The sequence below is a fragment of the Populus euphratica genome, unplaced genomic scaffold (genome assembly GCF_000495115.2).
Source record: "Populus euphratica unplaced genomic scaffold, PopEup_1.0 scaffold228.1, whole genome shotgun sequence".
NCBI classification, from domain to species: Eukaryota; Viridiplantae; Streptophyta; class Magnoliopsida; order Malpighiales; family Salicaceae; genus Populus; species Populus euphratica.
In genome coordinates this window covers 58136-77499 of record NW_011500111.1, presented here as the reverse complement: position 1 = coordinate 77499, position 19364 = coordinate 58136, and the positions used below count along the sequence as shown (strand labels likewise).

Sequence of the window (19364 nt, the reverse complement as noted above, 5' to 3'; positions counted from 1 at the left end):
GTTTTTAGCTCTTTGAAAATCACATAAAATTGGTTTATATGAGTGTCAAATAATTTGATAAATAAGGTTGATTGATATCCAAGAAAATGCTATATTTCTCCCTAATTACATATATAATATCTAATCTGTACACCCAATTTCTTTTAGAAAAAAACAAAAAGAATTTTGGGGTAACTATGAGAAAATAAAAGGGTATAATAAAAAATTAGACAACAACTTACAAATAAAAGTATTTATAGACTGTTTATTTTTACATTTATATTATGCTTTTCAAAAAAATTGCTTCAAAGTAATTTTTTAGATAATTTTGACTTATTTTAAAGTATTTCTGTAAAGATAAATTTTAAAAAATAAAAATATATATATTATTTTAATATATTTTAAATAATTTTTTTTAAAAAAAAACCTAAGCACGTACAATAAAAATCACTGCGATAAGTATCTGCCACCTCATTCATTTCCAAAACCTGCAAATCTTGGCCTTTTCCAAATCACTTTCCAGTTTTCATTTTCAATAACTTTGTGAAAATGAAAATATGTTGTCCGAACACTTGTCGTCCAATAATTGACTATTTAGTGAAAAAATCAACCAATCAGGACTCTCCCGACACACTCCCGACACGTCGTCTCGAAAAAAAACAACATCGACAAGCCGCGGAAAACCTCTACCCGTTTGTGTTATTACTATTTGCCCCTTTTCATTTTTTTATCGGGTGATAGAAGAAGAGTCTCCCTTTTACAGGATTACCCTTCCCTTTCCTCTTCTTTTAGTTTATCTAAAAAATCCAGAAATCCATACGAATGAGAAAGGCATGAAGTGAAGTCTTGAGTCCTCTATAACATTTATCCCAAAGTAATTCAAATAATTCTAATCATTGCTAATGACATTGGATTCATTAATTACTTCAAAACCATTATTATTATTATTATTAAAAAAAACTTGTGATTATTGATTTGACAATAAATAATATGATTTTAGCAAACTTTTAAGTATATTTATGATGATGTTGATGGATATAAAAACTCTTTTATCTATTTTAATATTACTGGTTCTATGATTTTTTTTAATTGTTGTTAATATTATTTTATAAAATTTTATTGTAGAATTTTTATAATTGTAATATTCTACGTATAAATTATAATATTTGAAAATTAGAAACATTGGAATGCAATACACACACACTTAATAAATTTGATAAACTTCTTTCATTCATTCATGCATGTATCTCATGAAACATTAAAAAATCCAACCAATTTAGTAATAAAATTTTTAGGTTGAATAATCAGTTAATTAATTGATCATAGCAATCTCTATTTTTCCTAACCAATATAAATAATAGTTTGTACTTAATGCTTTGTAATCCAAGATAACTTGTGGCTAGTATCTTCTTTGATAAATATAGGTATTCTTGGATATTTAAATAAGTATTTTCTTTTTTAAAAAAATAATAATAATATAAAAAGAGATATTCTTAAATATATATGTAATAGAGAACAAAGACTATGAGCTTTTATTTTAAAAGATTCATGATGTATTTAAAACTCATAAATCTTGTTATTTTATAAAGAGGATAGGTTGTAGTATAATTTTATCTTTATAATATTTTTGAGTTGTATTGTGAGATGTATTCCATTTATTTTATCCATGAAAAAGATGGAGACATTATAGACCATGAGAGACTTTAATACACTTAATGATATCGGTGGAGTGTAAACTTGTTTAATTAAGTCTATTTGTTAAGAAATAATTTCTTTTAGATTTTATGTAAAAATATATAGAATTAATAATATTAGATTTAAATATTATATATGAATCCATGAGTGTAGCGAATCTGGCCATACATAGGGTGTGATAACAAAAGTCCTCGAGCTTAACACCATTGGATAACACGCGACAAGCTTAACTCGTTAGCTTGACAGTGCTCCAAACCAACCTAGTGGGCATGGAAACCCCTGCAAAATATAAGAGTTGGGTTTGACAAGTGTCAGACCTAGATGGTGTCACATGTTAGATCCAAGTTATGTGTAGGTCTGACGTATTGTGAGACCCATGCGCTAAGTTTGACACACATTGCCAAACCCAACGTCATTTGGGTTTGGCAATGACCAGCCCCATAAATCATTTGGTTTTGACGATGTCTAGACCTAACAACTTTTGAGCTGAATTTGACTAGACCTAATAGCACATGAGTTTTCTTAGTATGCCTTCATGGGAAAGTGTTTGGTGATGATGCATGCCAATCAAATATACTGATGAATACAAAAAATTTACATCTAAATATTTTTCTCTATTTGATATTTTTTTTAAAAAATATATAAAAATAAATTTATAAAATCTTACTTTATCAATATCTATACGAGTCATGCTCCAAACAAGTATATTTTGGATTCCTTTAATATTAAGCTTTAACCAGTAAATTCAAACTTGATTTTCAAGTTTACTTGATCAATAAATTCATACATAAAACAAACTTTTTTGCTTGAATTAACTTCACCAGATAATTTCTCATAAACTACAAACAAATTGAGTTTATAGTCAACCATGATGGATTTTCAAAATTTTCAATTCAATTTTTAATTTAAGAATTAAAAATAAAATTCTCATGAATTACTGCAATGTCAAAAATAAACCATCTATCTTTAACTAAACAAAATCAATACATAAAATGTCAACATACATTTTATAACATCATTTTTTTTTAAAGACTAAATCTTTCAATTCAATAATGAGATGAACAAGCCCACCCATTCACCACATCAAATTCATGTATGATAACACTCTAGAAGAACAAATTCAAACCCAAAATTGTAAATTCAGTACCCGGAGAAGGGGATAGTTGCCGCGTAAATATTCGAAAGTTACCCTCGAAGACCAAAAATCCTTTTATATATATAAATATATATACGCCATGACCAACCCCTTTCTTCACAAGTTTCAACTCTCTTCCATCTCTCTCTCTCCCTCTCCCCAAGAAACTATTTTCCAATTTCTTGGCTTTTACAAAATTTCAATAATTTGAATTCCAAACAAATCATCATGCCGATGAAGAAATCGAGCCTCTTTGCAGCCTTTGTTGCTGCTGCTACTGCTACTGCTACTGCCTTCTCTGCTTCCTCCTTATCTTCTAGCTGTAACTCCAATGTTAAGGTAAGACAATTGACAATACAATTCTGGGTTTGTGTATTTTCTTGAATTTTTTTCATGGGAATTGGTTTCTTGTGTTCTTATCTCTGTTTGTTTGTTTCTGGGTCTTGCCTTGTCTTGTGGCTCAGTAATTGATTCCAGAGAAGCTTGGGATCTCTTTTACCTCAAAGATCCTGCCTTGTACTTTCTTGTAAACCCATAAATGTTTTTAACAAGAAATTCAATTGCTCAATTTTGGGTTTCTTGAAAACTCATGGAATTTTAAATGACCCCTTTTGGTGCTTGGTTTCTTCAATTTTTCCCCCCCTGATTGATCGATATAGTTTAAGCTTACTTTTTGGTTTGTGATTGATCTTTGTTTTTTCTGAAACTATTAGTCTTAAAGTTTGACACCTTTTCTTTTATAGGAAGCTGGCTCAAACAAAGATCAACAGAGATCGGCTTCCATGGATAAATTTGCACCAAGGTATGATGGGTTGAGGTTCATTGAAACGCTGGTCACTGCTCACAGATGATGAGAGAATCAACATCTGGCCTTGATAGCTCCATGGATGATAATGATTAGTTCTACTAATTTTAGCTAGCACCAATCTTTTCTCTTTAATTAAGAGAGAAAAGGATGGTATAAAGAAAGTTTGACCTTTTTTCTTTAGTTTCTTTGAGCGGATCTGATTAGGAGAACATCTGTAATGCTTGAGTTGAAATTTTGTAATGGTGTTTTCACTCAAAAATTGCTTGTCCTGATCATAATTCATGGCTGATTTTCTTTGTGCCATCGATTTTTCTGGGATTAGAAAATGATTGCTTGCTAAATTAGTCATGTTCCATTACTTATCTTTTCACAGCAATATTTTGTACAAGGCAGGCATCGTTAGGTTACGCGTGGATGTCTGATGGATGACATTGTTTTGTAGCTCTACAAGTCCAAGATGTGGTTCCATGGAAGTCCCAAAGGGGAATTCCAAGTTATGAACAATTTTCTTTCAAGTATGGGAACAAAATACTTTGTCCTTATTGACCTTGCTAAATTAGAGTATCTGAGAGCCAAAAATCAAGTACTTCCATGCTTGGATGAATTTGGAAGCTCATTTGGGATCAGCCAAGTTCAATTGGCATGTCGCTTGCATCCATTATTTTGTTGTTCTTGAGTTGACAAGTAGGCCAACTAAAGCCCCATTGGGTTTACTTCAAAATTAGTTCTCTTGGAATGACATAGCCAAATTCTTGATTTTGCACCAGTCTCTTGCTTGACCATTTTGGGTTACCTAAAATTTGATCTGCTACCACCATGAAGTGTGCCAAATTCTTGATCAAGCACTATGCTTTTGCTTGAAATAGTTTGTTGCCAGCATCATCTAAAGACATGAGACTAGTCTGCAGACAGCATTGGAATCAATGGACCAAGTGGCGTCGTGGTGTCTCATGCTTCCAAACGAAAGGTAAAAAATTGGAGCAACTCTTTTGAACTTGAACCCATGATAATAGGAGGGACGAGTTGTGTATTTTCAATGGTCAAACAGAGAAAAAGAAGTAAAAAAGAAAGGAAGTGATGGAATAAGTATATGCATCCTTTTGATTGCTTAAAAATTGGAAAATGGGATATTCTTCATTCCACTCATCGATATGGTAACGCAATCTAAATTCCATAAATAATTCACCACTTGGTTTATTGATCACACTTTTTGAAACCCCAAAGCTAATTGCTAAGGGTTTGTTTGGCTTAGAAATTGGACCATGAATTTAGCTGTAGCTGTAGCTGTAATGATAATAATCTGATCAGAATTTAGATGTAGCAATTTCAGACCACCTCCTGCATGCATTGCAAGTGCTAGTCAAATTTTTTTTGGTGTTCTACCCTAGTCCCATACTTGTTCAACTTTAATTTTTAATTCTTTAACGCTTAATTTTCTTAAATTAACAAAATTTTATTTTATTGCAAGACCCCGTATCAAGATAACAAAAATAAACTATCAAGTTAAACAATAAATAAAATCAATTTGAAAAGATTAAATTAAAAAAAACTTAATGGACCGAAAAAAACTTACCTTGACCATTACTTTGACCGTGCAAATTATTCATTGATTTTGACAGAAAAAGATTGAATATTTATTTAAAATTTAAATTCAATATTTAAAGCTTTAATTATTGTAAATAAGTTAAATTAAATTTTATTTTGTAAAATTGAGAATTACTGAGAAATATAATATTTCCTTGACACCTCAAGATCCCCATAAACACTCATTAAAAATAAATTACTAAGATCAATCACAAATCAAATAAATTCTTAAGGATCAAATTAAAAGATAAAATAATTAAGGGACTAAAGTGTAAAAAATCCAAGGGGCAAAAACAAAAGAATCACCACACAGATTCACGGTATTTCTCCTCATAATGAGGGTTATTTTTTAATAAATAAAAGCTACAAATGAAGCTTTTGAGAAAAAACACATTGATTTTTGAGTTTTTGACTGGATGTCTACCCATCTTTCAATCGATTTTTTCTTTTATCAAACTGGGTTGGCTGACTTTTGATTCATAAAAAAAAAAAAACTTATTTAGTCAACATGGAGATCTCAAAACTGGATTTATTCCACATGAAACACCTTTAATTTTTGAATCACATCAGCTCTCTATTTAAAAAAGCTAGCGTGCACCACTTTGCCAGGAATTAGTGGTAAGAAACTGGATAAGTATCACAAGCATTTTGAGCGAGCTATGGACATGGTAAGATGATAAACTGGTTGACCATGTCACCATGAAAGATGATAGCAAAAGAATTATACTGCAGTGCCGTTCTCGGCATATTATTGATCTCGGCTTGTTTTCTTGACTGTGATGTTGATGGGCCCAAGAATTATACCCTTGATCATCTTATACATGGCAGAGAACATGAGAAACTCACAAGACACGGTTCAAAATCTTCATTGGTCATGAAACTACTACGAGCATCTAGAACCCTAGCATAGATCACACCTATTCGAGCCTGGGCACATTATGTGGCTCGTTCCTTTATTGGATTCGAGGAGGATGACTCAACACTCTATACTGAATCCAGGGTGTTAACAGAGCCCAACAAGGCACAGTGACCTCTCTTTCATTTGCATAGACACATCGACATGCATTCAAGACTATATAAACTACCTTGAATCCCAAGGTAAGTAAGTTCATCTTCATCATCAACGTTACTGTCTTCACCTTCTTCTATGCTATGATTTTCTTCATCATCTTAAAATCGGTAAAACATACGCAACATTGCTTCTAGTACTTCATTCCTCTGTTATCAATGCTAACTCAAAATATTGGAGTCTCCTAGGTCCAACAGAGAACTTCTTTGCAGATGCTTATGCTGCCCAAACTCAACATTCTCAACCTTCCAGTTAATCTATCAAACTTGAAAAGAACCTGATCCTTGTGTAGTTTTCCCTAAACCTTATAATTGAGATAATGCAATGCAATGTATCTTCACTAGCCTTAAAGCATGCCTGGACCAGATGCTATGACATAATTACAGTGGGCTTGATGTTGAACTACTAAAATACCCAACCGCATTGACTAGTTTACCATTGGTTCATTTTATGTTTACCTTGTTTATATTTCTTGATTTGTCCTTTTTTGTGTCATTAGTCATCGTTGTATTGCAGATTGTTTTAAGCTATCAGCCTCTTATATCCATCATAACCTTCCTCTTTTAGTCACTTCCACAAGTAATCAATGCTTTCTTTTCCCTTTCAGTGAAACATTGAATGGGAGAGCTAAAGGTGACAGTGACTAGAAAGACACATGGAGTTTGCTGGTAAAGTTACATGGTAATCACCTCAAAAAAGATAAGGGATCCGATTCTTTGTTGTTGCAAGGAATGGACAAGTATGGAAAGAAATAGGTCATTCCACATCCATTTATTCTGGGAATAGAAAAATCTACCCTTATCCATAGAATTTTGAGCCTTTCAGCTGGGAATTTGATACAGAACAGATCCAGTAAGCAAGGGCCATGAAATGAAAGTCACAACTGTTTTTGAAAGCAATAATAGATGTTGTCCGGATGCCTTTTCATCCAATTGTCCCATCATGCGTGGCCCTCCCTATAAAATCTATATTTTTCTCAAGAAACCTCAATTCATGACTTTATATGATTCCATAACTTATCTTTGCTACAAAGATTCATGTTCACCCTCTCATTTATTACATCGAGAGAACACTGTTACAAGATGTGCAAACTAGGCAACATGTAGTATGACATTGCAATTCCAAGTGCATAGAGGGACAACAGACATTGACATAACACCAGAATCTTCAATTATGTCAGGGGGCAAGTGAAAAGATCAAATCTCAGTACCCCAGCTTGATAACAGATTGCAATTCTCTCAAATTCAATTTAACAAATTGACAGTAGAACTTAGTCAATAGCAATGATACACCAGCATTAATAATTCAAGAATTTCTTCTGAACGTCACATAGCTGCACATGTTCACAGTAACAACAGCGCATGGCTTGCCGAAGTCCAAAGAATCTGATAGCGAACTATGCACCAATTAATAGTTAAAAGAATGTCAAATTGTAGCACAGAGGTGGAGAAAACAATGATGGTGGAACCACAATTTGATGAAGCAATACTTTGGGACAGGAAGGTGTAACAGTTAGGAAATGAACGGTTATCCACTCTTAACCATCTAGAATAATTGGAGTAACAACACTATGAGCCCTGCTGTGAGCGTCAATAATGAGGATTGAGTAGCTGCAATTTGAACTCCTCCACTTTTCTTGGATTGTTCCACGTTTTGGCAATCAAGACCATTCTTATCTTCTCTGCACTCATTGGCAAACAAGCCAGGAGGGTATTTCCCATAGAGATTTATGTAGCTGAACATGGTTGAGGCACAGTCGGTTTCCAGGTCATTTATGGCATCGCTAAAAGGGCAAGCAAATTCCTTGAAAGCATCACAACATGATTTTGCTGGGTATTGGGGTCCTTTGCATTTATCTGTGAGGACACTGTAGTCCAAATTCTCAAAGCTTACGTTGCAGGCTGCAGATGAGGAGAAATGAAGGAAAACATGAAAATTCAGTGTGTCATATCTAATTATAATAACTAGATTATGCATCAAGCTTAATATCTTGTCTATTGGTTTATGTTTCTTCAATAAAATAGCCTCTCTGCATAGAAATGTATAGGCAAGTGATGTCAATGGCAGAAAACCAGCCTCAAATTTCTGTCAATCAGCCTTGTGAAGTCCTATAGAACGATGGTTCAGATGGTGCCAAGAGAGCACGTCCAATTCCAGATCTATGTGTGATAAAACTTGAGCATGAGTACAATACTGTTTTCCTCCCGTGTGGTCATATGTGCTCTTGTATAACATGCTGTTCGTATTTGAGCAACTGTCCTCTTTGCTGAAGATGGATAGAGCAGGCAGTAAAGACTTTCCGCCATCGAAGATTTCCTTCAACAAGCTTCTTTCAGACTTTCTGTATCGTTTTAACAAGTGATTCTATGTAATTTATAAAGATATTCATTTCCCTTTGATCACCTTAACCAATGGGATGAACAGTAACATTCTATGCTCAACATTGCCAATCAAGCCATCAAAAAAATCAGTTCAAGAATCAATAACAAAGAATCAACAAAGGGAATTTGGAATGGAGAAATGATTCCCTTCTGTCAAAGCATTCATTTGCTGATCAACATTAGTCCTAACTTTCTTGTCATTGAGATATTAATGGAGGCAAATCCTAGAAATCTGTAGAAACATACAGATTTCCGAGAATTTTCCCAAAGACGGGGGAAAATAAAAAGAAAACTTACTTTTTTTCATCTGGAGAAGGGTACGGCCAGAACCACCATGAACATCGAGTGCATCATCTGCAGTTTTTAATGGTAAATGAAGGGAAAGAAAACCAACCTGAGAATTGATGAGAAAAAATTCAAAATGCTACGCTTTTACAATATTATGATGTGAAGTGAAAGGTATGATTCTTACTGGAAATAAAGGAGGAAGGGGTGGCGAGTCCAGCCAGGAAGAAGAAGCAAATGAGATAAAACCATGAATTAAACTTCCTAGCCATGCTTCTGTTTTCTTTTCGGTCCCCTTTCAGCTTTGGTTTTTAATCTTCTGGTGATCTAAATCAATCTCCTACCCTCCTTACACCAGAAATGACCCTCCTTTCCTTTTCTTTTTGCTGCCGAAAAACAGCCTTTGCCTATTTTTATTCTTTTACTATTTTTAGCCAGAAAGAACGTGATTACATCATCGCATGAATGGTGATGGAAAAGCCTAGGCAAAGAACAGCGTCAAGGTGTCATGGTGGCAAGCAACCGTTAGCTTTCTAGCAGTAACACACGCATATTGCTCATTAAATTCAGCATAGAGAATTATTGATCAAGTATTAACAAATTCAACGTACCCTCACATTCTTCCTTCAAGGGAACTCATCAGCTAAACACAAATAACACAAGTGATTTCAAAACAACACAGGTGATACCAAACAGCAGCAAAAACTGAGGAAACGCAAGGCCTGTCCTGTTGGTTGCCTTTTTCTACTAACAGGAAATTGAAAAGAAACATTTTCCTGAGTTTGATATGATATACGAAAATACAGGACTGGGATTGCAGCCATTATAAACGTTTCCTTTAAACATTTCTCATGTAATTCACATAATTAATTAGCATTAATTAATAATAGTATTATCATTAATACTGTAAACTGAAATAGACCACATTTTCACTGTGCACATTAAAGACCAAACATGCGCAGGCTGTACTTTCAAACTTAAGTGCTTCTGGACTTGATTTTCTTGGCCTTTCATCTTTTTTTTTTCCCTTTAATTATTTTCTTTTTTTGATATTTTAAAAGAGAATTCTCTTTAAATAAAATAACTAATATGATATTTTTAAAATTATTTGGTTATACCATGCTTTTCAAATAAAATTAGAGCTTTTATGATAATATTAGAAATTCCTTTATGAATAATTATATATTAACCTAAGATGCAAGAAAAAACTTAAAAATTGCTCATTAATATTTAATCAGCAGAAAATATATTTTTTATTGTAATCTTTTTATATAATCTTCTTAAATTAATTATTTTTTTATTTTTTCATATAGCCATATAAAAATCATCAAGACATGATTTTTTGTTTTTGATTAAAACTTGCTTTTCTGATAAGTTTTTATTTAAAAAATCATACTACTAATAAAATTGATATTTTGTATAAGTATTTTTTTAATTAAAAAATGCTTTCTTTCCCCCATAATTTTAATCATTTGAATTCTTACTACATTTACTTTAATTATTGTGTGATAGATTCTTACTATCAAAACCTCTTTTTTTTTTAATTTTTTTCTCCTTGAAAATTGCATTGGCTATTCAAAATTTTATTGTTGTCTTTTTAATTATTGATATTTTAACTTCAATCTTTATTCTTTTGATTTCTAGTTTTTTATCTTGATTCTTTTATATAATTTTTATTTATTTTTAATTTTATCATTCAATTTAAATTTATAATATATTATTTTTTCAATTTAATGCTCATTTTTCTATTTTTTTCTTTTGTTAAAGTGAATTTTATTTTCAATCTTGTCCTCTAATTTATTTTTTAATTCAATTTTGATCCTCATTCTTTTAATTGCTATATTTGGTTGTGAATCCTTTTATCAATTGATCATTCAATATTTGATTGGTTTAGGATTGAGTTTTGTATTTTTTTTTCATGTATGATGCTTTTAGTCTAATGCTCGAGTCACGAGGTTGGCATTCTTTTCTTTGACTTATTTTTTTTTCTATTTCATTGTTCAACATTAGTTTTTTTTTTTAAGAAATATGTGCTTTGTGGTTTTTTTGATTTATTTTTTATTAGAATATATTGATTTCATGATCTGAGTTGCAGGTTTGATAAGTTAATTTGGGTTGATTCGTTCTTTATTCTTAATGTAACATGTTTTTCATCCTAATTTGAGTTGATTCAATTATTTTTTTTGTCCCATTTAATATAATTTTATTCTTTCATATTTAATTGGTTGGAAATTAAACTATATTATTTTTAAATGTTTTTCATTATTATAAAAAATTGGTTTGCTTATTATTATTGCTAATTTTTTGTATCATTTAATTAAAATAAAACTAACTTATTTCATCCACTTGAATTTATTACTCAAGTCATAATTTTTTTTATTACAAAAAAATAATAATGTCTCGTGACATAGCTTAGTATAACTAATTAGGTGATAAGCACAAGTTCTATGACAGGGAATGCTTTTTTCTTGTTTTTGTGGAGTTGATTTTCTAGATATTAGATAATCATAATAAAACTTGACGATATGTTAATTTAATAATTACTAATTTAGAATTTAATCTGAATTGAGTTTTATTTTAAATTATTTTTTTGCACTAAAACTTCATCGTACTAAAAAGAAAAAACCCACTCGCAGATTGACCTAAGCAATCCAATGGATTAATTTGAAACTTCAAGACATAGGTGTCTTATGAAACTTAGACTTAAATTTTTGTAATAATGTGGACATCAAATCAATACATGAATAACAACATGTATTATATGTGTAGTTTATTACAATCCCTAACCGACAAGTTGTTTTCACAATCTTAGCCGTGTCTCCAGTCCTCGTGAATGGGTTCAAGCATCATCACCAAAGACATGGAATCAATGGTGATAAGAACACTCAACTATTTGTAAGAAAATATTTTATCTGTCGTTTTCCAGCACTTGGTCTGGAAAAAATTTGTTTCTATCTGTTGTCATGGATTCAAGTTCTGACGTATATGTTTATTATTTTCGTGATGTTTTATATGTTTATCGAGTTTACAGCATATTTAGTAGGCCATAAAATTAATTATAATACGCGCAAACTGATCCAAATACCTTACATAAATAAAAAAAATAAAAAAAATATTTTATCTATCATTTTTGTAGTGTTACTCAATGGCTATCTTCTCAAGACATTATTATATTGGAAGTTGTTATAATGTCAGCATTGATAAACATTGATGGCCTTCAAACCATTGTATTTTAACTCATTGATTTTCTTTTTTAAATCTAATATTTAACCATCATCAAACAGTTTATCAATATTAATATTTTAAATTAACCTTTCCCATAAAGTCTTTATCCATGGCCATAGACTTGAAGGGTGTTTTTTTTTTTTTTTTTACAAATTAGAAATATTTGAATTACTTCATAACTCAGACTATAAAATAATCACTCAATGGTTTATGCTTTATACCCATACCCACAGATTTAGTAACTTATGATTATTCTAATCAAAACCAGCAGTGATAGCTAGGTGCAAAATTAGTTTGCCCACCAAACTTGCAGAGCTCACTTTATACTAGAGTTAAATAGTATGATATGGGATCGATTTTATAATAATAATAATAAAAAAAGTAGATTTGATGTAAATCTGTTAAAAATTCAACTTGATTTGTATTTTCATTGAATCATTTAAAATATATATTTATGTTCTTCAAAAAAATAATATTATTTTAAATTTAAAAATTAAAATAGTATTTTATACTTCAAAATCTGTTAACCTGAATAACTCTGGACTAAAAGTTTATTTGTTTTTAAATTTTAAAAATATTTTTGAAAATAATTAATTTTTTTTATTTTAAATTAATATTTTTTGAGTTTAATAAAAAATAATTTTTAAAAAATAAAAAATATTATTTTAATATATTTTAAAAAATAATTAATACCACATTATTAAACACCCTCTTAAACCCACTTTATCTTCCTAAATACAAATCAAAAACAAATTTTAAAGATTTTGTGTTGTAATAAGATAGTATTTGGTAACAATAATAATAATTTTTTAAAATTTATTTTTAATATCTTATTATCAATTTATTATATTATTAAAATAATAAAAAATATTAAAAAATTAATTAAAAAATCAAATTTTGATAAAGACAAAAAAAGTGTTTATATTCAAGGTAGGTTTATACATGATTGTGTATCTATTATCAATCTCAATTTCTAACACATTCACAACCAAAGTACAAGTAGAAACTGACATTATTCGTTAATAACAGAGAGAAATCATAGCAGCTGTGCCCACTTTCAAAGCTTTGTCGTGCCACCTTCTTCTTCTTCTTCTCCTCCAAACCAAAGACACTAGCCAAACCCAACTTTCAAAGAAAAGCTTTCAAAATGGACTCATCGATGGCTTTATCTTCTTACTCTTCACACCTAAAATGCTCCCTCCCTAATCCCCCGCCTATGATTATGGTGCCGTCACCTCAGCTCCCAGGTGTGCTTCCTTTATCCAGCCGCCGTTGTGGCATAGCTTCCTTTGCGGAGTTCAGAGGATTGAGGATGCAAATGGGTTCAAAATTGCCAACTTCGTTGGTTTCGATTAGTACGAGAAGAAATCCTAAGGCTTTTTCTCGTATTGTGTCTGAAGCTCATGAGACTTTTGTTGATAGTAAGTTTTTATTGTTTAATTGATTTTTAATTTTAGTTTTTGTTATTCGGTCTTGTTTATTTTAGTTATTATGCTTTTGTTTGATTCGTTGTTTGTGATCTTGTGCTATCTCAGATTTGGATTATTGCACCAAGAGAGTCTCTTTAGCTCAAGATTTCGAGTCTTATTTGATCGCCCTTGATTATAAACATGAATAAATCATCGATAAACAATATTAAAAACAAGATTAAATCACTGATGAACAACAGTAAATTTTCAAAGATCTAATCTAGTTTGTCAATGGGGTTTTAAGCAAATTAGAGTTTTTCTAGATGTCCAAGATATGATCTTTGATTGGGAAGGAGGATGAATATTACCCAGAGTAGGGTTCTAGTAAGAGTTGCATTTGAGAGTGTTAAGAAGAGAGCTCTACTATCATATGAACAGGAGATTGAAACCTAATTTTTAGTGTGTTTTAGGGCTTTTCTAGATTTAACGAAATTGATTCGCCAGGAGGGATTAGGGACTGATATTCGAAAATGGAGTTTAAGGAATTTAGTCCTGAAATTGCAATTCTAAAAACCAAAATTGCTTTGGAGAATTTTAAAGAGACCTTCATGATTATCAAAACAGGAGATTGACTCTTATGTTGAGTGTGAGAAAAATATGAAGAGGAACGGGTGGTTGTAATTTATAGCAGGTGGAGAATGCATATGCAAGCAATGCACTACAATGTTAAAGTTTGAATTTATCAATTATCTGGTTTGCAATCTTGCAGCGTTTTGCAAGTACCAGAGTTTCAGGCCTGGAGAAGGGACATTTTTTTTTTAAGTGAAGTTTGCAGTTGGGAGATGGGAGGGGTGGTGGAGTTTGTGTGGTAGAGAGGTGTGATTTTCATAAGGTGTGATTATAAACATGAATAAATCACCGATAAACAATATTAAAAACAAGATTGAATCACAGATAAAAAACAGTAGCTTTTCAAAGATCTAATCTAGTTTGTAAATGGGGTTTAAGCAAATTAGAGTTTTTCTAGATGCCCAAGATATGATCTTTGATTGGGGAGGAGTAATATTACCCGAAGGAGGGTTCAAGTAAGTGTTGCATTTGAGAATGTTAATAAGAGATCTCTATTATCATCTAAACAGGAGATTGAGACCTTTTTTTAGTGTGTATTAGGGCTTTTCTAGATGCTCTTTATCATCAAGAAACAAAATTGATTCGACAGGAGGGATTAGGGACTGATATTCAAAAATGGGGTTTAAGGAATTTAGAACTGAAATTGCAATTCTAAAAACCAAAATTGCATTGGAGAGTGTTAAAGAGACCTTCATGATTATCAAAATAGGAGATTGACTCTTGTGTTGAGTGTGAGAAAAATCTGAAGAGGAACGGATGGTTGTAATTTGTAGTAGGTGGAGAATGCACATGCAAGCAATGCACTACAATGTTAAAGTTTGAATTTATCAATTATCTGGTTTGCAATCTTGCAGTACTTTGCAAGTATCAGAGTTTCAGGCCTGAAGAAGGGACAATTCCTTTTGTTAGTGAAATTTGCAGTTCGGAGAGGAGAGGGCAGGGGTTGTGGAGCTTGCATGATAGAGGGAAGGTGTGAGTTTTGGAATAGAGAAGTTCATGAGTGTTGAAAATGAGCTGTGTCACTTCCTTTGCCAAAGACTAGGAGGTTGTCTGGATCCTAAAGAGAAGTACTCTGTTGATGGAATAAATTTTTGAGATTCATTGCTATTAGATGGCAGAAACTTATATTAGCCGTTTAACGTGCTTGAAGTTGATTTTCTTCTTTTGGAAAAAAAGATGTTCACTGGTTTTTTCTTATGTATCTTCCAATTTGCTGAGAATCCTGCAATTTTTGTTTTCCTAGTCTTTTGGAAATTGGTGTATCTGTTCTCTAGGGTTGAGAGGATTCAAAGAGAACAAAACCAACTGTCCTTTTCTCAAGTAAATGAAGAAACATTTATGTGGGTGTCACCTTCTCAGTATTGTTTTTTATCTTTTAAAAAGATGAGCCTAAACAAAAAATTCCTCGCTGAATTTATGCACTTACAGGCTGTATACGTCCAAACTGCTGGTAGTGAGGTGCTTACTTGTGATTTCATCAAATCGAGGAATGTCTCCTAGTAATTTTGTTTCCATTTTGGATGATTTTCTGTCTCCAAATGTTTCAAGTTTAGATGTTTAGGAATGTGGGTAACTGCAAATTTCATACACTTTTCAATAAATTGATCCTTCTTCACTTGATGAGGTATGGTTAGAGTAACCAATGTGAGAAGCATAACAACCAAAGACAAGAAACTTCTTGTTAAATTGTCTTGATTGTTCCTTCGTTCATAGTATATCTAACCACCATTGAAACAAAAGTTCTTTTCAAGTTAAATTTCATTTCAAATGTATTCCAAAAAATTTTATGGAATCATCCTTGAGAATTTTTGTTCGTCTACATTAAATATGATTTTAGAGTTCCTGCATTATGTTTCGATGAAAGCATAAGTCACCACTTCTTATCTAGTTATCCATTCAAATCCTGAAACACTGCACTGTGGCCTGATATTTGGAACTTTATTTTTTCTGGTTGATATTTCTATGAGCCCCATGAAGTTTGTATTGCTAACTTAGCTACTGCTTTGGAACTTTATTTAGCTCGACAAACTCATGCTTGGTCACTAGCCTGGAAAAATCAAAGCATATGTCACCACTTCTTATCTAGTTATCCATTCAAATCCTGAAACACTGCACTGTGGCCTGATATTTGGAATTTTATTTTTTCTGGTTGATATTTCTATGAGCCCCATGAAGTTTGTATTGCTAACTTAGCTACTGCTTTGGAACTTTATTTAGCTCGACAAACTCATGCTTGGTCACTAGCCTAGAAAAATCAAAGCACACCACTTCTTATCTAGTTATCCATTCAAATCCAGAAACACTGCACTGTGGCCTGATATTTGGAACTTTATTTTTTCTGGTTGATATTTCTATGAGCCCCATGAAGTTTGTATTGCTAACTTAGCTACTGCTTTGGAACTTTATTTAGCTCGACAAACTCATGCTTGGTCACTAGCCTAGAAAAATCAAGTTTGATCATGGTTGAGAATCCTGCATGACATATTCTAATGGCAGTATAAAGTGAATATCTGGAACAAGTTCATGCTTGAAATGAAAAAACTCTTCAACTGGCCAGTCTGGGACTGGACTTCTCATGTGTCTTTAAGGCTTAGTTTGGGTTGCAATATCACGCAGAGGTTATGAAATACTGGATTAGGGCCTGCATTTTTCAGATACTATTTAGGTCTCAAACTAGCCCAAATTCTCAGTGCATGAGTACCCTCAATTCCCTAAATGACCCACTTAACTGATTATGCTCGTGCTCTCCAGATCATCCCCTGTATGGTTATTTATTTTATGATCCCTTGAATTATCTTCATTTGCTGATGGAAAAATGTTATCTAACCTGGCTGTATTACTTGTCTATCGTATTCTTCCTAGTTGTTTTTGTTTGCTCAAAGTAATAAGAATAATTGGGCTTGTTTATCTCCTTATATGGACTCTTTTTTCTTGGGGATATTGGTGTATCAACTGAGTGAAGCAACAGCATCTGATTCTCTGAATTTAGTGTTGGTCTGAGAGTACCTCAAAAAAACTGGCCTTTTACTTCTACATCCCATAACTTCTGACATATTAAAACCTTCTGAATATCCTCCAGTCATCCTTCTAAAATATAATTGCCAATAATTGGTCATGTAAGGACTAAGCTGATTGAGTCTATCGTCACCTATTCTGCCCTTGCATTCCAGAGCTTCTTTTATCTTTCAAACCACGATAAGGGACAGGATGATATATTTTCTTGTAGAGTGGGAAGAAGCTAAATGGTTTAATTTGGAAATGAAATGAATGAAAATGTTAAACAAGTTCACCGGCTTCACAAAGTCCTCGAGGAAGGAGGAAAGGTGATTGCTGTGAAACTGAATATCATGCTACTGTTTTTAGTTGTATTTTATTTATTCTATTGAGATATCACTCAAAGCAGTTAACAATTTTATGAAAAATCTTTATGGACCTTTATGCAGGAAAAACTTCCAGGTTAGAATTTTAATTACCTCTACATGTTGCTACTTGCCCTTGAAATAAGTTGAATATTTATGCCACTAATCTCTAATTCTATTTACCCCACTCCAATTCTAATCATGTTGTTGCTGTTGTTCTTTCTTATAATGCACTCCAAACGAGTTCTCTACATCACAGTTAAAATTGACATCTTTCCTTGAATTTCAAAATCTCAGTTCCTGCAGTGACGGATGAAACATGGCAGTCGCTCATCATCGAGGCTGATGGGCCCGTGCTGGTTGAGTTTTGGGCTCCGTGGTGTGGACCCTGCCGGATAATCCATCCAGTAATAGCTGAACTATCTACAGAATATGATGGAAAGCTCAAGTGCTACAAATTGAATACTGATGAAAGTCCTTCTACCACAACCAAGTATGGAATTCGAAGCATCCCGACAATCATGATCTTCAAAAACGGGGAGAAGAAAGATGCAATTATTGGTTCTGTGCCCAAAACCACACTAATTTCCAATATGAAGAAATTCTTATAGAGGAGGGTAACATAAATCCTTTGAAAGGATTAAACTTTTTTATGTTCTCAAGTTGTTTTCATTTTGTGAATTTTGAATAAAAGTTACCTCCTAGTCGTGTAGTCTTGGTTACTTCATCGTTTCCAATCTTTTCTACGCTACATTTCTACGATGATTATTTATTTTGGCTCGGATCTGCTTTCTGAAAGTGCTGGTGGAAGACCAACCACGCAAATTTGTCAATGCATGGTTTGAAGAGTATAGTTCATTAGAACATGGCATGGAACCAGCTCCAGCCTTCTTTTGTTCCATGAAGTAGAGGCTTTTCATGTTTTCTTTAAATCTCAAGACCTCTTGACTTGTTAACTCCATTCTTCAAATAGATCCAGTGACTGAATGGCATGGTACGCCAAGTGCTGTGATTTGATCTAGGGAAAACAGGCCAATGCTCCTGGTATTTCCCTTCTTTAGTCCTATCAATACCAGGCACTGAAGATGGAAATCATGTCAAGCATCGCTCCTAGCAAATGCAAACTTGAATGGTATCTTTTTCTGCGCCTTTCCGCTCTCTCTCTCATTCCTGTGCACAAGGCAGCTTTCAAAGGACACTCGAATGGTATTGATATGGAGCCTATTGGTCCACACTGAGTGTGATGAAAAAGATTCAACATTGTTTTTAACTCTAAAATGTGTCTTGGTGGCTAAGGGTTAAGGGAGGATGATTTCTTTTTCTTGATTTCTTAAGAGCTAACATCCAGAAAAAAATTATAAAATCTTTCTAAACACATTAGATCAATGCGGAACATACATTTAGAAAGAAAATTTGATCTTAATTAATGGGTAAAAAAAAACCCATTAATTAAAAGAGAGAGAATATTTACTTGCTCCAAAGAAAAGGACAATAACAGCAGAAGAAATGACAGCAAATGAAAGTAATATAATCTTTTCCCATGGTGAAAATGACGGGTAGCAAGATAAATCTGACTCGATGATCATCTCTTCCCTCCTTTAGTACAGAGAACTCTGGTTTAAATTCTTTGGGCTACTTCGTACTGATCCATATTCAGCGCAACAGCAAAAACTTCTCTTCAGCACTTTCTTTGTTAATTTTTAAAATTGAGATCCTTGTATTATTTTGGTCATTCTTCAACCATTGTTAAACTTGATTTGACAAAAATTAAAAGGAACTTATTAGGTGTGATTGGTCAAAATCTT

General features: G+C 32.5%; 2 protein-coding genes and 1 long non-coding RNA gene across 4 annotated transcripts; 2 read left to right on the top strand and 1 right to left on the bottom strand.

Moving 5' to 3' along the window:
- Window positions 1-2918: 2918 nt before the first annotated feature.
- Window positions 2919-4382, top strand: LOC105109752 (uncharacterized). The gene is made up of 2 exons (XR_839321.1): window positions 2919-3148; window positions 3553-4382. It is a non-coding gene; the product is annotated as an uncharacterized LOC105109752 (long non-coding RNA).
- A 3158-nt stretch (window positions 4383-7540) lies between these two features.
- Window positions 7541-9709, bottom strand: LOC105109751 (GPI-anchored protein LORELEI-like). Its single transcript, XM_011004546.1, has 3 exons — window positions 9124-9709; window positions 8949-9005; window positions 7541-8171 (listed from the first exon to the last, which is right to left on the bottom strand). Exons 1-3 carry the CDS (start codon window positions 9206-9208, stop codon window positions 7816-7818), a joined length of 498 nt encoding a protein of 165 aa, XP_011002848.1. The 5' UTR covers window positions 9209-9709; the 3' UTR covers window positions 7541-7815.
- Window positions 9710-13113: 3404 nt separating this feature from the next.
- On the top strand, window positions 13114-18515 carry LOC105109750 (thioredoxin M-type, chloroplastic-like). 2 transcript variants are annotated; one of them, XM_011004545.1, is made up of 3 exons: window positions 13114-13582; window positions 17857-18201; window positions 18346-18515. In XM_011004545.1, the coding sequence occupies exons 1-2, from the start codon at window positions 13309-13311 to the stop codon at window positions 18168-18170; spliced, it is 588 nt and encodes a 195-aa protein (XP_011002847.1). In that variant the 5' UTR covers window positions 13114-13308; the 3' UTR covers window positions 18171-18201; window positions 18346-18515. The 2 variants fall into 2 exon arrangements, with proteins under 2 accessions (XP_011002847.1, XP_011002846.1); XM_011004544.1 differs by lacking the exon at window positions 18346-18515 and having other exon boundaries at window positions 17857-18321.
- Window positions 18516-19364: the final 849 nt, after the last annotated feature.

Excerpts from the sequence above, each read along its gene's own strand:
- LOC105109751 (XM_011004546.1), bottom strand. The coding sequence starts at position 9,208 with ATGGCTAGGAAGTTTAATTCATGGTTTTATCTCATTTGCTTCTTCTTC. Across the intron at positions 9,006-9,123 it reads CCCTTCCTCCTTTATTTCCA|ATGATGCACTCGATGTTCAT; the intron begins GTAAGAATCATA and ends TAAAAACTGCAG. Across the intron at positions 8,172-8,948 it reads CCTTCTCCAGATGAAAAAAA|CCTGCAACGTAAGCTTTGAG; the intron begins GTAAGTTTTCTT and ends CCTCATCTGCAG.
- LOC105109750 (XM_011004545.1), top strand. The coding sequence starts at position 13,309 with ATGGACTCATCGATGGCTTTATCTTCTTACTCTTCACACCTAAAATGC. Across the intron at positions 13,583-17,856 it reads TCATGAGACTTTTGTTGATA|TTCCTGCAGTGACGGATGAA; the intron begins GTAAGTTTTTAT and ends TCAAAATCTCAG.